The 18283-nt window shown below is 49.2% G+C and overlaps 1 protein-coding gene across 2 annotated transcripts in view; it reads right to left on the reverse strand.

The window, feature by feature from the left end:
* ARMC5 (armadillo repeat containing 5) overlaps positions 1–18283 on the reverse strand; it is a 74615-nt gene that overhangs the window by 20522 nt on the left and 35810 nt on the right. Inside the window, exon 2 of one of the 2 annotated variants that reach the window (XM_073635256.1) lies at positions 15324–15357. In XM_073635256.1, coding sequence (XP_073491357.1) covers positions 15324–15357 — 34 coding nt within the window. The remainder of the gene's footprint in view (positions 1–15323; positions 15358–18283) is intronic. The other variant, XM_073635255.1, reaches the window with a different exon arrangement.

Consider the following 18283-nt stretch of genomic DNA (forward strand, 5'->3'; position numbering starts at 1 on the left):
CTCCTCCTGGACCTCCGAGGCCCGATGCACACATTTCCAGGGAACATCTGCCATCTGTGTGCGGAATCTACAAAATCTTTACCTTTCTTCCCGCACTGCATGAAAAACGCAACTAAACCCAAAACAATTGAATGTAGTAAAAGAGTTTAGACGGGAGAATTGGAAAACTGGGCTAGAGGATCCTAGAAGACAGAGAACCGACAAACACGCAATTCCCAGGCGGTGGATTTAGCCACAGCAAAGCATTCCATACAAAGCAGATCCAAAAGGCACTGGATGCATATAATTTTAGTTGCAATGTGACAGTGGCTGCAGGGAAGAGGATCCCATGGGGGGGGGACCTGCAGGGGAAGAGGATCCCCTGGGGGGGGGGGACTGCGGGAAGAGGATCCCCCTGGGGGGGGAACTGCGGGGGAGAGGATCCCCCTGGGGGGGGAACTGCGGGGGAGAGGATCCCCCTGGGGGGGAACTGCGGGGGAGAGGATCCCCCTGGGGGGGGGGGAACTGCGGGGGAGAGGATCCCCTGGGGGGGGAACTGCGGGGGAGAGGATCCCCCTGGGGGGGGGAACTGCGGGGGAGAGGATCCCCCTGGGGGGGACCTGTGGGGAAGAGGATCCCCCTGGGGGGGACCTGCGGGGAAGAGGATCCCCCTGGGGGGACCTGCGGGGAAGAGGATCCCCCTGGGGGGACCTGCGGGGGAGAGGATTGCATGGGGGGGGCTTGCAGGGGAGAGGATTCCCCTGGGGGGGACCTGTGGGGGAGAGGATCCCCCTGGGGGGGAACTGCCGGGAAGAGGAATCCCCTGGGGGGGGGGGGGGACTGCGGGGGAGAGCATTGAATGGGGGGGGGGACTTGCAGGGGAGAGGATCCCCTGGGGGGACCTGTGGGGAAGAGGATCCCCGGGGGGGGGGACCTGCGGGGGAGAGCATTGCATGGGGGGGGGACTTGCAGGGGAGAGGATTCCCCTGGGGGGGACCTGTGGGGGAGAGGATCCCCCTGGGGGGGAACTGCCGGGAAGAGGAATCCCCTGGGGGGGGGGGGACTGCGGGGGAGAGCATTGCATGGGGGGGGGGGGACTGCGGGGGAGAGCATTGCATGGGGGGGGGGGGACTTGCAGGGGAGAGGATCCCCTGGGGGGGACCTGCAGGGGAGAGGAATCCCCTGGGGGGGGGGGGACGACTGCGGGGGAGAGCATTGCATGGGGGGGGACTTGCAGGGGAGAGGATCCCCTGGGGGGGACCTGCAGGGGAGAGGAATCCCCTGGGGGGGGACGACTGCGGGGGAGAGCATTGCATGGGGGGGGACTTGCAGGGGAGAGGATCCCCTGGGGGGGACCTGCAGGGGAGAGGAATCCCCTGGGGGGGGACGACTGCGGGGGAGAGCATTGCATGGGGGGGGACTTGCAGGGGAGAGGATCCCCTGGGGGGGACCTGCGGTGCTGCTGCAAAGTAACACATCATACCATGAATTCAGGTTCAGAACCTACCCCTTGTTGTGGAAATGTTTATTAATGTATGTTGTCAGATGCCCCCCAGTGTCAGTTTTGCTGTAATCCGCGCATGCGAGGGTATTCACACATACAGACATTGGTGGAAGACCATTGGCTGCGGAAACCTGTTTGAAAATGTGAAAAATGTTGTGTGAATCTAGAAGGATCCCTATTAGTGACAGGAAAAGAGGAGACGGTATAAAGAGTATGATTTAGTCGTTCCTACTCTATATCCTTCTCTGGGGAATTATCAGAACCCACTGTAGGTGAAACCGTATATGTTAGTTCACTATTAACCCCCCCCCCCAATATACACCCACTCTCCACCCTGAGGCTTATCCAGTCCGGGTACAATTTAAGAGTGCCCCCAATGCAGACAAAGGACCCCAGGGGAGAGGGTAGTATGGTCCCTTTTACCTCCTCAGAGATCAGGAACATTCGAGCCGAACTGTCAGACTAAAGGACGAATCCGCAGGGATTCACAAGAATGTTTGGTCAGAACCAATTTAGTTACGGAATGAGCGGGACGGACTGTGCCGGAATTCTAAGGGCTAAAATAGGAGATGAAATGGCGGAGGCTGTAATGTCTCGTTGTAGGATCACCACTCATGAGCAGACAACATCTGGGGGTAAAGAGTTTAAGGCCCTTCCAGGAAAGCTTCCGGAACTGTATGGTGCAACCTCCACCACGGATGTAATGAAATGAAGCCAGAATCCTGGAGAGGAATGTGTTTGTATCTGGTGTCGCCTGAAACATGCCGCAATAGACACAGACCTGGAGGTTGGTCCCGATGTACCACCCGAGGGACAAAAGCTTACCACCATTCATGTTAGGAGCCAGATTTTTAGAGGGAATCAATACAAAAATTTGGGACCAGTTATTATTAGCCAGACCTGAATTTAAGGAAATGTTGCTTGCCATCCTATCCACTCTCTCTGCTATAGAATATAGGGATGTGAATAGGAAAAAGCAGGACAAGACATCTAAGGTTTTTGTCTCGCAGAGTTAACTTACAGAAAGGCTAGAGATACGACAGCAGAAGAGACCTATCATTTGTTATAACTGTGGAAGGGAAGGCCATTTAAAAAATACGGTAAGAACAAATCCGCAAGACCTCGGGGTCAGTGGCAGTTTATCCCAGAGGACCCAACAAGGCAAGTTGTAGGGATAGCCGGAAACGACTAGGACTCATCATAGGTCATTGGCAAACCGGTATCGGCCCATATCAATCTGTATATTAAAGAACTTAAATATCCTCTACCATGCCTCATCAATACCAGCGCTGCCCACACAGTTTTAAGAGCTAAAGATATTCAAGGCAAAAGTTCTCTTTTCAGGAGAAACCACCCCAACCATAGGTCTCAAAGGTCAGACGGTGTCCTTACAAACAACAAAACCTCTCCATTGTAAGCTGAGGTCATTAAATCTGTACCTGGTATCTGATGATGTTCCCATCAATCTATTGGGAGCTGATATTTTGGCGGAAATACAGGCGGTTATTGAATATACTCCAACAGGTATTGTGGTTAGTAGTGCATTGTCGGATGAGCGCCTATGTGGCTCTACTCTACATGACAGAGCCTGGTTGTTTCCTGGGGTTGGATGTGCTGGTGGCAGTTGATCCCAAACTTTAGGCGATTGACAAGTATGACGTGGGTCTGCCAGTTACGCCAACCACAGTAAACATCAGACCAGGGAGCGTTTTGCCCCAATTACCACACTACCCTTTGAGTGTGGCTCAGATGAATAGTCTTAAAATCCAAATAGACCGGTACCTGCTGATAAAAGTTCTCACACCAACCAAATCCCCCTGGAACACTCCTTTGTTCCCAGTGGCTAAGAAGTCTGTCAAAGGTCAGGAAGCAATTTTCCGTTTAGTACACAGTTTAAGGACTATCAATACAATCATCATCAGCGATACCCCTTTGGTACCCAACCCACACACCTTGTTGGCCTCTAGACCACCTACTGCAATTTTCTTCAGTGTCACTGATCTGACTAATGCATTTTTTCCCAGTACCACCGGACCCCCATTGCCAGTACCTTTTTGCTATTTCATTCCAGGGTCAACAACTGACTTGGACTCAAGGATCTGTGACTAGTCCCTCGGAGTACAGCTGCAAACTTAAAATAGTGTTGGATCAGTGGACCCCAACAAATCTAGAGGTGGTGCTGTTACAGTATGTTGATGACTTGTTGCTTTGTTGCCCTGCAAGGGACGTTTGTTATCAGCATACTGTCTCATTGCTTAACTTGTCTGGCGTCCAGGAGGAATAAAGCTAGCAAGGAGAAATTTCAGTTTTGCAGGGAGGTCACCTTTTTAGGACATTGTATATCTCAGGGTACTTGACACCTGACAACCCAGAGAAGTCAGACGCTGAAAGACTTCCCGAAACCCACGACAAACAAGAGCCATTCTCGGTCTTATCAACTACTGTAGAGACTGGGTCCCTAACATAGTTACATAGTTACATAGTAGGTGAGGTTGAAAAAAGACACAAGTCCATCAAGTCCAACCTATGTGTGTGATTATGTGTCAGTATTACATTGTATATCTCTGTATGTTGTGGTCATTCAGGTGATTATCTAATAGTTTCTTGAAGCTATCAATGCTCCCCGCTGAGACCACCGCCTGTGGAAGGGAATTCCACATCCTTGCCGCTCTTACAGTAAAGAACCCTCTACGTAGTTTAAGGTTAAACCTCTTTTCTTCTAATTTTAATGAGTGGCCACGAGTCTTATTAAACTCTCTTCTGCGAAAAAGTTTTAACCCTATTGTGGGGTCACCAGTCCGGTATTTCTATATTGTGGGGTCACCAGTCCGGTATCTATATATTGTGGGGTCACCAGTCCGGTATTTGTATATTGGGGGGTCACCAGTCCGGTATTTGTATATTGGGGGGTCACCAGTCCGGTATTTGTATATTGTGGGGTCACCAGTCCGGTATTTATATATTGTAGGGTCACCAGTCCGGTATTTGTATATTGTGGGGTCACCAGTCCGGTATTTATATAATGAAATCATATCCCCTCTCAAGCGTCTCTTCTCCAGAGAGAATAAGTTCAGAGCTCACAACCTTTCCTCATAACTAAGATCCTCCAGACCCTTTATTAGCTTTGTTGCCCTTCTTTGTACTCGCTCCATTTCCAGTACATCCTTCCTGAGGACTGGTGCCCAGAACTGGACAGCATACTCCAGGTGCGGCCGGACCAGAGTCTTGTAGAGCGGGAGAATTATCGTTTTATCTCTGGAGTTGATCCCTTTTAATGCCAATATTCTGTTTGCTTTGTTAGCAGCAGCTTGGCATTGCATGTCATTGCTGAGCCTATCATCTACTAGGACCCCCAGGTCCTTTTCTATCCTAGATCCCCCCAGAGGTTCTCCCCCCAGTCTATAGATTGCATTCAGATTTTTGCCACCCAAATTCATTATTTTTTTTTTTTTCCAATCAGCTGGTACCATTCCAGTCAGTAGACTATCTGTAAAAATTAGGAACAACGGTCTGGCAATCACTTGACTGAGTTACATAGTTAGTCAGGTTGAAAAAAGACACAAGTCCATCCAGTCCAACCATAAAAAAAAAAAAAAAAAAACAAAAACAAAAAACGTACAATCCAATATACCCAATACTATACCCACAGTTGATCCAGAGGAAGGCAAAAAACCCCAGCAGAGTTCCCTAAGTACCCTCGGATGCAAGCCATCTGGTCCCGGTGATTTATTAATGTTAAGTTTCTCAAGTCTAATTTTAATTCCGTCCTCTGTTAACCATCCACATTAGGACCCCTTTCCAAAACCCATCTCAAACACCCTTTCAACTTACTGATGATAATTGGTCAACCCTACAGGACTTGATCCAAGAACTCTCCACCTGCTTTAGGTCTGCCCAACTACGAACTCCCCTTCTACCTTTTCTGCTATGAAAGCAAAGGCCGCGGCACTGGAGTAACGACCCAACTACATGGGTCCAGGTACCGACCCATCATGTATCTAATCAACTGCCCTAGATCCAGTCAGTCAATCGAGGCTCACCAGGTTGTGTATGAGCTGTATTGTTATAGAAGGTAGGTGACACAGTCTTGGACTCCCCACTGACCCTCTATACTCCCCATTCAGTACAGGAGATCCTAAATCAAGTTCAGACAAAACACCTCTCTGCTGCCAGATTGACCAAGTACGAAGTGGTTCTCCTAACCCCTACTAACCTAACTTTAAGACGATGTACCATTCTGAACCCAGCATCTCTTCTTCATGTTAAGGAGGAAGAGGGGGAGGGGGAGATAACAGTCTTGTGGAGTCTTTAGACCAGAGTTTCCTGTTTTACTAAATCGTTGTAATGGAACCTTGATTGTTACCCCATTAATGTACATTGACTTGTTTGTCGAGCTTTTATTGACGACTATCAATGGATATAGTTGATCGACATGTTTTATTGCTTGCTTTTTTTGTGTAATCCGCATTCCTTAACCACTTCCCGCCCGGCCCATAGCAGATGACGGCCGGGCGGTGGCTCAGTTATCCTAACTGGGCGTCATATGACGTCCAGCAGGATAACATGCCACCGCGTGCCCGCGGGGGTGCACATCGCAGCGATCGGTGGAGCGGTGTGTCAGCCTGACACTCCGCTACACCGATCTTGGTAAAGAGCCTCCGGCGGAGGCTCTTTACCATGTGATCAGCCGTGTCCAATCACGGCTGATCACGATGTCAATAGGAAGAGCCGTTGATCGGCTTTTCCTCACTCGCGTCTGACAGACGCGGGTAGAGGAGAGCTGATCGGCAGCTATCCTGGCAGGGGGGGTCAGCGCTGATTGTTTATCAGCGCAGCCCCCCCTCAGATCACCACACTGGACCACCAGGGGTCGCCACTAGGACCACCAGGGAAGGGGCAACATGTGGATGGCCAGGTATGTACTCCATGGCCATCCACATGTGCCCAATCTGTGCCAGTGCCCACAAATGGGCACTGATGGGCACCATTATGTTTCAGTTCTGCCCAGCAATGCCACAATCCGTTTTATCAGTGCCACCAGTGTGATCAGTGCCATCTGTTAGTGCCCATTAGTGCCCACCTATCAATGCCACCCATAAGTACCCATCAGTGCCACCCTTAGGTACCAATCAATGCCACCTACGAGTGCCCATCAGTGCCGCATACAAGTGCCACCTATCAGTGCCCGTCAGTGCAGCCATATCAGTGCCTATCAGTGAAGAAGAAAACGTACTTAATTACAAAAAATTTTAAACAGAAACAAAGAAAAACGTGTTTTTTTTCAAAATTTTCTGTCTTTTTTTATTTGTTGCGCAAAAAATGAAAACTGCAGATGTGATCAAATACTACCAAAAGAAAGTTCTATTTGTGGGAACAAAATCATAAAAAATTTGTTTGGGTACAGTGTTACATGACCACGTAATTGTCATTCAAATTGCAACAGCGCTGAAAGCTGAAAATTGGCCTGGGCAGGAAGGTGTCTAAGTGCCCCCCCCGGTATTGAAGTGGTTAAATAAAGAATTAAAAAAAAACCTTAGTTAGACTTACCGGTGACGGTATTTCTACGAGCCTTTCAGGACAGCACCTTGGAGAGAGCGTAGCTCCACCTCTTAGACAGGAAACACTGCGTGACAACGCCCCTTTAAAAAGCAGCTGCTTCCACCCTGCCATCAGTTGTTACCGAGAAATCCTCCGACATGCTGGAAAATATAATCAGACAATTACCAGGTCCTATAATTATACTTTACATATGATAACCAAGGGAGGGAAGTAGGCTGCTGTCCTGAAAGGCTCGTAGAAATACCGTCACCGGTAAGTCTAACTAAGGTTTTCTCCCTTCGCCTTTCAGGACAGCACCTTGGAGAGGATAACCGAGAAACTTACTTCAGGGTGGGACTACTGCCTGCAAAACCTTCCTACCAAATGATTGGTCCGAGGCTGATAGTAGATCCAAGCGGTAGTGCCTTATGAAGGTCGAAAAACTGGACCATGTGGCAGCCTTGCAGATTTGCTCAGGAGATGCCCCAGCCCTTTCTGCCCATGATGCCGCCACTGCTCGAGTAGAATGAGGTAATACCCCTTCCGGAGGTTCCAGACCCAAAGATATGTATGCCTCTTTGATGGCCTGCTTTAACCATCTTCCAAGGGTGCTTTTGGAAGCTTTACCTCCTTTGTGAGTACCTTCCATTAAAACAAAGAGTGAGGATGACTTTCTGATTTCCTTTGTTCTTTCCAGATATTTAAGCAGGCACCTCCTGACATCAAGGGTATGGAAAGCTTCTTCTCCTGCTCCCGAAGGTAAAGGACAAAAAGTAGGGAGAATGATTTCCTGTGTACGGTGAAAAACTGAAGCCACCTTTGGTAGAAATGCTGGATCCGTCCTTAAGACTACCCTATCCTGTAGACATCTCATGAAGGGCTCTTTAATTGAAAGGGCTTGTAACTCACTAATTCTACGTGCGGAAGTTACTGCTACCAATAAAATAGTCTTTAACATCAAGAAACGTAATGATGCTTCTTCTATGGGTTCAAACGGTGCCATAGTTAGACCCTGAAGAACTAAAGATAAATCCCATTTGGGAAAACTAACAACAGGTCTAGGCTTTACTTTTGCCATTGCCCTAAAAAATCTGATTATTAAAGGTTCCCCTGACAGGGTTCTTTCCAAAAAAACTGATAAAGCAGCTACCTGCGTCTTGAGCGTACTTGCTGCTAACCCCTTCTCCAATCCCTCTTGAAGAAATTCCAAAACTGAAAATGTGGTACGAAAATCAAAGTTTTTACTGGAACACCAAGAATTATAGATCTTCCAGACTTTAAAGTAAATGTCTCTCGTCACTTTTTTTCTACTTGCAAGAAGGGTAGAAATAAGCCTCTCTGATAAACCCTTCCGTCTTAAGATTTGTTCTTCAGAAACCAAGCTGTTAGTTTGAGGTAAGCTGGATCTGGATGGAGAATTCGGCCCTGACTCAACAGGTCTGTCCTGATTGGTAATCTCCAAGCAGGTTTCACTGAGAGGTTCATCAAGGTTGAAAACCAGGGTCTTTTTGGCCAATAAGGAGCTATTAATATTAGCTCCGTGGACTCCAATCTGAATTTGGCTAACACCTTTGGTATCAGTTGGAACGGGGGAAAAGCGTAGGACAGATGGAAGTCCCATTTGTGAGCTAACGCATCTACTCCGAGAGCTTGATCCTGTCTCTGAAGAGAGAAGAAGACTGGTATTTTTGCATTTTCCTCTTTTGCAAAGAGGTCCACTTGGGGATGACCCCAACTCTTGGAAATCTTTTCGAATAATTCCTGATTGAGAGACCACTCTGCTTCCCTTATTTCTTTCCTGCTGAGGAGATCTGCTAAGGTGTTTTCCGTCCCCTTTAGATGGACTGCTGATAGAGAGGCCACATTGTTCTCTGCCCATCTTAGGATCTGATGCGCTAGACCCATTAGGGTTTTGCTTTTTGTGCCCCCTTGCTTTGTTAAATATAATACTGTCGTCATATTGTCTGACAATATTTGGACATGTTGATTCACTAGAAATTCCTGGAGGGAGAGGAGGCTTAAGTGAACAGCCTTTAACTCTCTCCAATTTGAAGATCTTCTTACTTCTGGTTTGGTCCAAACTCCCTGAACCGTTTTTTCTTCCAGGTGAGCTCCCCATCCCCAGGCGCTGGCATCTGTAGTCAGCCTTCTGGTTACCGGAAAGACCCAAGGAAGCCCTTTTGAAACGTTTCCTAGGTTCCTCCACCACCAGAGAGACCTTTTTGCTCTTGCCCCCAAGTTGAATTTCTTCTCCAGAGGTTCCTGGTATGACCAATTCATCAGGATATCCGATTGCAGAGGACGGGAATGCAACCTGGCCCACTGTACCGAAGGAATTGCTGCTGTCAACAGACCCAGAGCAGACATGGCTTGTCTTACAGAGATCTCTGCGTTGGATTGAAGTGTTATCAGGGTCAACTGCATCTTCTCTATTTTCTCCTGGGGTAGAAAAATTTTCTGTTCTATCGAGTCTATTTCGTACCCCAGAAACCTTACCCTTTGAGATGGAATTAAGTTTGACTTCTGAAGATTGAGAAGCCATCCCAAACCTCTTAAATGTGTTTGAACTGTCTGTAGGTTGACCTCTACTTGACCCCTTGAGTCTGCAAACAGTAGCAGATCGTCCAAATAGGGTACTATTGAAATCCCCTTCAGTCTCAGGGGCTCCAAAGATTCCGCCATCACTTTTGTGAATACCCTGGGAGAAGAGGAAAGACCGAAAAGCAGAGCCCGAAACTGCAGGTGCCAAATCTCCCCTCCCCCCAGATTGACTGCAAGACGCAGGAACCTTTGTGATGGGGGCGCTATTGGTATATGGAGATAGGCATCTCTCAAATCGATGGAAGCCATATGACATTTGGGGGTTAGCAAATTCCTTACTGAGAAAATCGTATCCATCCTGAATTTTTTGTATTTTATGGATCGATTTAGAACCTTTAAATTGAGAATCAGGCGGAACTTTCCTGATGGCTTTTTGACCATAAAAATGTGGGAGTAAAACCCCTTCCCCTCTTGATCTTTCGGAACCTGGGAAATGACCTTCTGTTGCATCAGTTCCTGTAACAGAGACTTCATGGCCAGAGCCTCTTCCCGATCCTTTGGCAGGTTTGTGATGTAAAACCGACTTGGGGGGCTTTGTGAGAATTCCAATTGATAACCCTTTTTGATTAACCCCAGAACAAAAGGACTCTTTGTTGTTTTTTCCCAGATTGGTAAGAAGTCCTGTAGTCTCCCCCCTACTAGATGGTCATTGTTTTTTAGGGGTTTGTTCTGGGGTTCTAAAGAGTACCCCACCTCTACCTCTTCCTCTCTGAGAAGACCAGGGTCTCTTCTGTGTGTGGTCCTTTTCCTTATCGGTTTGTCGAAAAGGACGAAAATTTTTCCTCTGCTGTACCGTTTTCTTCTTCTGTGGGAAAGCTTTCTTCTTGTCTGCTGTCCTGTCAAGGACAGTCTCTAGTTCTGGCCCAAACATCAGGTCTCCTGAAAAGGGAATTCCGCACAGTTTTACTTTAGAAGCTGAATCCCCTGACCAGGTCTTTAGCCAGAGTGCTCTTCTTGCTGAGTTAACAAGCGCAGAGGACCTGGCTGACATCCTGATAGATTCTGCAGAGGCATCTGCCATATATTTTACTGCCTTAAGCAGGGTAGGGAAGGACTCCAATAAGTCCTTTCTGGAGGTACCTGCCACAACATGATTTTTAAGTTGCTCTAACCAGCACTCCAGATTCCTAGCCACAACCGTAGCCGCCATTGCTGGCTTAAGATTAGCTAGAGATGAGTCCCAGGCTTTCTTCAGTAGCCCATCTGCCCTCTTATCCATAGCATCTTTGAGAATACCCATGTCCTCAAAAGCTAAATCAGTCTTCCTAGATACTTGAGAAAAGGCAGCGTCTATTTTTGGTTTTTTATTCCACAATAGTTCCTCATTCTCCTCAAAAGGAAACCTCCTTTTGAGGGTTTTAGAAAAAAACTGTCCTCTCTCTGGGTTCTTCCATTCCTTTTTAATAGTGTCTGTTAACACTTTATGCACAGGGAACACCCTGTGCTTAATTTCCTCCAGCCCCAGGTACATCTTATCATGCACAGACAGCTGAGCCTTTTCTTCCTGGATCTCCAGGGTAGTATAAATTGCCTTGAGTAATTCATCCACCTCCTCAAGTGACAGCTTATATCTAGATGATCTTGACTCTTCTTCCACCTCCTCCTCCTCAGAATCAATGGTTGAGGGTGGAATGCTTTCCCTTTCCTCCTCCGACTCACTTTCCACCTGTCTGGAAGTGGACTGAGGGAAACTGGAGTGAGAACTCTGCTCTTGGCTGGAACTCTGGCCGTGCTTTACAAGGGAACGCACTGTCCCTAGGGCCTCTGCTAACTCCTTCCTCACAGAAGATAAGAGCTCTTTGCACTCTTGTGAGGATTCTTCTTTTACTAAATCCACAATGCAGGATTTGCACAGTGGTTTGGGCCAAGAGTCCCTTAAAGGATTTTTGCATGAGGGGCACTTTCTCCCTGTTCTCTCTGATTTGGCAGTAGCTTTCTGAAACAGAGAAACAAGAAAAAACCCAGGTCCTTTAGAACTAAGGCTTCAGAGAAAAGTAGTACCTCCAGCCAACACCCTAAGTGCCCAGAGTCTCACTCCTTTGCTGAACTGCTAATGGAAACTGTTACCCCATAGCAGACAGCAGCAGGTTTTGAATAACCACATCAAAGATAAAACACCCAGTGATATAAAAAGGAAAGAGGTGCCACCGCACCTCTCCTACCTGGGCCTGGCCGGGAACCTGGGCGCCTGCATCCGCCATTGCTGCTGACGATTCCGCTGTCTCCATAGTGCAATCCGCAGCTGCTGCACTGTGTACTAGGCTCCATGTGCCAAACAAAAGGAAGTCCCGGCCAGAGGACCCGCCCCTTCCTCCTGCGTTCCAGCAGCAGGAACCAATCGCTGCTACGCCCCGCCGGAAGTATCCGCCCACCGGAACTGACATCACCTGCTGTCCGGGATTCGGCGCCGCCATGCAGAGGCCTGGCATGGACGCTCTTACTGAGCACAACCGCGGCCCCCCGAACACCCCGGGTGGAAAACTTCCGGCAGACCATTACTCCTGTGAGCCGGAGAAGGAAGGGACACCGGAGCACCCTCCTCACGTAAGGGAAGGAGCTGGGTTGGTCTGAGTATCCAAACGTGGAGGTCCTGCCAAAACCCTCTCCTTGGAGAGAGCGCAGCCCCTCTGGTTCCCCAAGCAGTGCTTCCACCATGGCGGAGGAAACACTAAAACTGATGGCAGGGTGGAAGCAGCTGCTTTTTAAAGGGGCGTTGTCACGCAGTGTTTCCTGTCTAAGAGGTGGAGCTACGCTCTCTCCAAGGTGCTGTCCTGAAAGGCGAAGGGAGAAAAAAAAAGCAACAAGTCAAACTTTACAGACTAACAACACTAATCTCTCTACCTCTAACCAAGCTTTTCAATTAGAAGGACAACATGTTGATGATCACAACCTTTTCTTTGATGGTTGCTGACTCAAGTTCCATCAGTCCGGTGAAGGAGGCTCTCATCCCAGACACTAAGAACCTTTTTGTTGATGGTTCCAGGTATTACCCCCCAGAGGGTAAGTGTTGTGGAAATTTTATGAAGATATATTTAATATGTAATGCCACAGTGTCTCCCAGTGTTAGTTCTCCCGCACTATGCTCTATGGAGCGGACCGGGGCAGACTGACACCAGTTGAGACCCGTTTTGGTAGTGGAAAGCTTCCTGAGGAAGCAGAGAGGTGTTTGTAGAGTGGGGATATGTCCGCCAGCGATCATCTGGGGAGGGGGATGTGTTCACCCTGCATAGACATTATGGGTTATGGGGGGATGTACGCTGGTGTGTCTCTGATCAGAATGTAGAGGGACTATGGTGCGTTCCTGCAGATAATCTCCCATCCTCAGGAATGGTAGAATAATCCGGGGATGTTCTCTGAACAATGCAGAATAAGGATTCACTTCATGTAAATACGGGAGCCATTGAATTGTTCTGGTCGGGGACGGCGTCCATGATCTCAAGACCAGCCATGCGGCTTCCTTTGTCTAGCTGAAGATGGCGGCTTACAGGTACAGGGGGCGGGGAATTGTACACACTGCCTCCACCCAGACACGCCCATAAGACTCCCCTAGTCATTGTTCATTGGTTGAGATAGGTATAATGTTAGAAAAGTTTTAAATGTTTATTGTGTGACTATTAGAAAAACAATACCCCTGAGCCTTGTTGTATTAACTTGCTGTATCGTTTGCTTTAACTAACTCCATAGTAAGTTGTAGGATGATTAGGCCTAACCATATATGGTAGAACAAGAATGTACAGGAAACACTAATTAGCAAATAAAGTACCATTTTGTACCAGGCACGCTATGTGTGTTTCCTCAGCCAATAGAACGTTATCTCTATATTATTGTAGGTATTAGGAGGGGGATGTTCATCTCTTTGTATGATTCTTACTGCATCTTTTGACTTGTAAGCATCATCCATTTGTGTGACACATCTGAAATAAATTGTCTGCTTTTCAATACATCTGGAGTCCGACTGATCACAAGAGGAGAGTATTCCTAACATGTATCTCCTCCTGTTTGAAGGAATGCCTGTGCTTGATTGGCCAATTGTGAAATCATCGAGCTCTATTGTTATAAGTACTCTAAATACAGAATGGACGAGCTCCAGGAACAGTCGAGTTGTGGAGGATGTGAGGATGGTGGACATGTCTGTTACTTGAGAAGATACAGGAAATGGTCGCACTAAGATACATTAGACAAACAGGCTGAAGGTGACATGGATTACCACATCATAAGCCACACACAGGTTATGTAGTCACTACAGGCCATGAAATTGTGGAAAAGGGTTCATTGAGTTCCAACAGGTCTGCACAAGTAGCCGAGCCGTGGGCACTGGCAAGAGGGTCAAAGGATCGATATCTATACAGATTCCAGGTACGCTTTTGGGATAGCTCATGATTTCGGTCCCATCTGGAAAGCAAGAGGGATCCTGACTAGTTCGGGGAAGCCAGCGAAACATGCGGAGAAACTCGACAGGTTATTTGTTGCTTTCAACCTGCCGCGTGAGATAGTCATTCTAAAAGTGAAGGCCCACGTGACTGATAGGACTCTGGAGGCCGATGGGAATGCCTTGGCAGAGCTGCTAAAGAAGGTCCTCTGAACCCTCCTGGAGATGCTAACCTTCCCCTCTGATGTGTCTCTGGAAGAGTTTAGGAGACGACAATCACAAGAAGAAATTACAGGAAAAGAGGAGATGGACGGCACGAGGGGCCATGAGAGGTCCAGAGGACATCTGGGGTCTTGGTAATAAATGGTGTCTACCAAGATCGCTTTGTCCAATGACGGCCCATTGAGTTCATTATCCAGGGCATCAGTCATAGATGGTTATGTGTGTGCAGGTGGATGAGCATTGGATCGCCCCCCGATTTACTACCGTAGCTGCGCATTTTGCATCAGCCTGCCTGGTAGGATGGTACCAGTACCCAAACGACATTTCCCCCTCCCCCGACCAGAATATCCATTTCAGTGCACCCAGATAGACTACATTACATTGCCATGGAGTGGGCCGTACAAACACGTCTTGGTCTGTGTACATATGTTTTCAGGTTGGGTGGAGAGATGGCTGGTTCAGACAACGCCACCACCACAGCCAAGAAGATCCTGTCCAAAATGGTGTGTTGCTGGGGCCCACCTGAAACGATCGAGTCGGATCGAGGATCCCACTTCACTGGTCAGATATTTGCAGAAGTGTGAAGAGCCCTCCATATCAATCAGGGATTACACACCCCTTATTACCCCCAAAGTAGTGGTAAGGTTGAAAGTTTGAGGGTGCGACCTGCACGTCCGGGGGAGAGGGGGAGGCCGCGACCTGCACGTCCGGGGGAGGCCGCGACCTGCACGTCCGGGGGAGAGGGGGAGGCCGCGACCTGCACGTCCGGGGGAGAGGGGGAGGCCGCGACCTGCACGTCCGGGGGAGAGGGGGAGGCCGCGACCTGCACGTCCGGGGGAGAGGGGGAGGCCGCGACCTGCACGTCCGGGGGAGAGCGCTTTCCCCATCACATAGTGGCCACGCTCTATAATACCTGGAGCAATCCTTATACAGGTGTACCCCAGTACCATGGAGAGCTTCCACCAGTATCCTGGGGATGTCCCACGTTTACAAGTGAACCCCAATACCCTGAAACCAACATCTGTCATAATGTGGATAAAATGCACACAGGAAGGTTATAGAGAAATCCCCCCCCCCCCCCCCACCTTCCATAGAAACCAATCAGGATACTTACTGAGAGCGGGAATCCCCCGAGTTCTCGGACCTGAAATACACAGCAGAGAACATTACCGAGGCGTTCCATACAATCTCCGCTTATTATATAGAGGAATGAGAAGACATTGTACAGTGAGGGCAGAACATACAATATAAAAATTACCCTTCCCCCCATTCCTGGCAAACTCATCCTTCACCCCGATTGGGGTTACTAAATCTGACTCTGTCCTCTCCTCCCATGTTGGACGCACCCAGAGCCAGTGCGTGGATAGGAGGTGCAATCCTATTCTCACATTATTCCCACACCTCACTCTTTACTATTGAAGGTCCCCCTCCTCCTCCCTCCTCCTCCTCCTCCTCCCCTCACCTGTCTGTATATGATCCCTCCTCCTCCTCCCCTCACCTGTCTGTATATGATCCCTCCTCCTCCTCCCCTCACCTGTCTGTATATGATCCCTCCTCCTCCTCACCTGTCTGTATATGATCCCTCCTCCTCCTCACCTGTCTGTATATGATCCCTCCTCCTCCTCACCTGTCTGTATATGATCCCTCCTCCTCCTCCCCTCCTGTCTGTATATGATCCCTCCTCCTCCTCACCTGTCTGTATATGATCCCTCCTCCTCCTCCCCTCACCTGTCTGTATATGATCCCTCCTCCTCCTCACCTGTCTGTATATGATCCCTCCTCCTCCTCACCTGTCTGTATATGATCCCTCCTCCTCCTCCCCTCCTGTCTGTATATGATCCCTCCTCCTCCTCACCTGTCTGTATATGATCCCTCCTCCTCCTCCCCTCACCTGTCTGTATATGATCCCTCCTCCTCCTCACCTGTCTGTATATGATCCCTCCTCCTCCTCCTCACCTGTCTGTATATGATCCCTCCTCCTCCTCCTCACCTGTCTGTATATGATCCCTCCTCCTCCTCCTCACCTGTCTGTATATGATCCCTCCTCCTCCCCTCACCTGTCTGTATATGATCCCTCCTCCTCCTCCCCTCACCTGTCTATATATGATCCCTCCTCCTCCTCCCCTCACCTGTCTGTATATGATCCCTCCTCCTCCTCCCCTCACCTGTCTGTATATGATCCCTCCTCCTCCTCCCCTCACCTGTCTGTATATGATCCCTCCTCCTCCTCCCCTCACCTGTCTGTATATGATCCCTCCTCCTCCTCACCTCACCTGTCTGTATATGATCCCTCCTCCTCCTCCCCTGTCTGTATATGATCCCTCCTCCTCCTCACCTCACCTGTCTGTATATGATCCCTCCTCCTCCTCACCTGTCTGTATATGATCCTCCTCCTCCCCTCACCTGTCTGTATATGATCCCTCCTCCTCCTCCCCTCACCTGTCTGTATATGATCCCTCCTCCTCCTCCCCTCACCTGTCTGTATATGATCCCTCCTCCTCCTCCCCTCACCTGTCTGTATATGATCCCTCCTCCTCCTCCTCCTCCTCCTCCTCTCCTGTCTGTATATGATCCCTCCTCCTCCTCTCCTGTCTGTATATGATCCCTCCTCCTCCTCCTCCTCTCCTGTCTGTATATGATCCCTCCTCCTCCTCCCCTCACCTGTCTGTATATGATCCCTCCTCCTCCTCCCCTCACCTGTCTGTATATGATCCCTCCTCCTCCTCCCCTCACCTGTCTGTATATGATCCCTCCTCCTCCTCCCCTCACCTGTCTGTATATGATCCCTCCTCCTCCTCACCTGTCTGTATATGATCCCTCCTCCTCCTCACCTGTCTGTATATGATCCCTCCTCCTCCTCACCTGTCTGTATATGATCCCTCCTCCTCCTCACCTGTCTGTATATGATCCCTCCTCCTCCTCACTTGTCTGTATATGATCCCTCCTCCTCCTCCCCTCACCTGTCTGTATATGATCCCTCCTCCTCCTCACCTGTCTGTATATGATCCCTCCTCCTCCTCACCTCACCTGTCTGTATATGATCCTCTCCTCCTCCTCACCTGTCTGTATATGATCCTCCTCCTCCTCCCTCACCTGTCTGTATATGATCCCTCCTCCTCCTCCCCTCACCTGTCTGTATATGATCCCTCCTCCTCCTCACCTGTCTGTATATGATCCCTCCTCCTCCTCCCCTCACCTGTCTGTATATGATCCCTCCTCCTCCTCACCTCACCTGTCTGTATATGATCCCTCCTCCTCCTCCCCTGTCTGTATATGATCCCTCCTCCTCCTCACCTGTCTGTATATGATCCCTCCTCCTCCTCCCCTCACCTGTCTGTATATGATCCCTCCTCCTCCTCACCTGTCTGTATATGATCCTCTCCTCCTCCTCACCTGTCTGTATATGATCCCTCCTCCTCCTCCCCTCACCTGTCTGTATATGATCCCTCCTCCTCCTCACCTCACCTGTCTGTATATGATCCCTCCTCCTCCTCCCCTGTCTGTATATGATCCCTCCTCCTCCTCCCCTCACCTGTCTGTATATGATCCCTCCTCCTCCTCCCCTCACCTGTCTGTATATGATCCCTCCTCCTCCTCCCCTCACCTGTCTGTATATGATCCCTCCTCCTCCTCCTCTCACCTGTCTGTATATGATCCCTCCTCCTCCTCACCTCACCTGTCTGTATATGATCCCTCCTCCTCCTCTCCTGTCTGTATATGATCCCTCCTCCTCCTCCTCCTCACCTGTCTGTATATGATCCCTCCTCCTCCTCCCCTCACCTGTCTGTATATGATCCCTCCTCCTCCTCACCTGTCTGTATATGATCCCTCCTCCTCCTCACCTGTCTGTATATGATCCCTCCTCCTCCCCTCACCTGTCTGTATATGATCCCTCCTCCTCCTCCCCTCACCTGTCTGTATATGATCCCTCCTCCTCCTCCCCTCACCTGTCTGTATATGATCCCTCCTCCTCCTCCTCCCCTCACCTGTCTGTATATGATCCCTCCTCCTCACCTGTCTGTATATGATCCCTCCTCCTCCTCCCCTCACCTGTCTGTATATGATCCCTC

The sequence above is a fragment of the Aquarana catesbeiana genome, linkage group LG06, assembly GCF_042186555.1.
Source record: "Aquarana catesbeiana isolate 2022-GZ linkage group LG06, ASM4218655v1, whole genome shotgun sequence".
In the NCBI taxonomy this organism is placed as follows: Eukaryota; Metazoa; Chordata; class Amphibia; order Anura; family Ranidae; genus Aquarana; species Aquarana catesbeiana.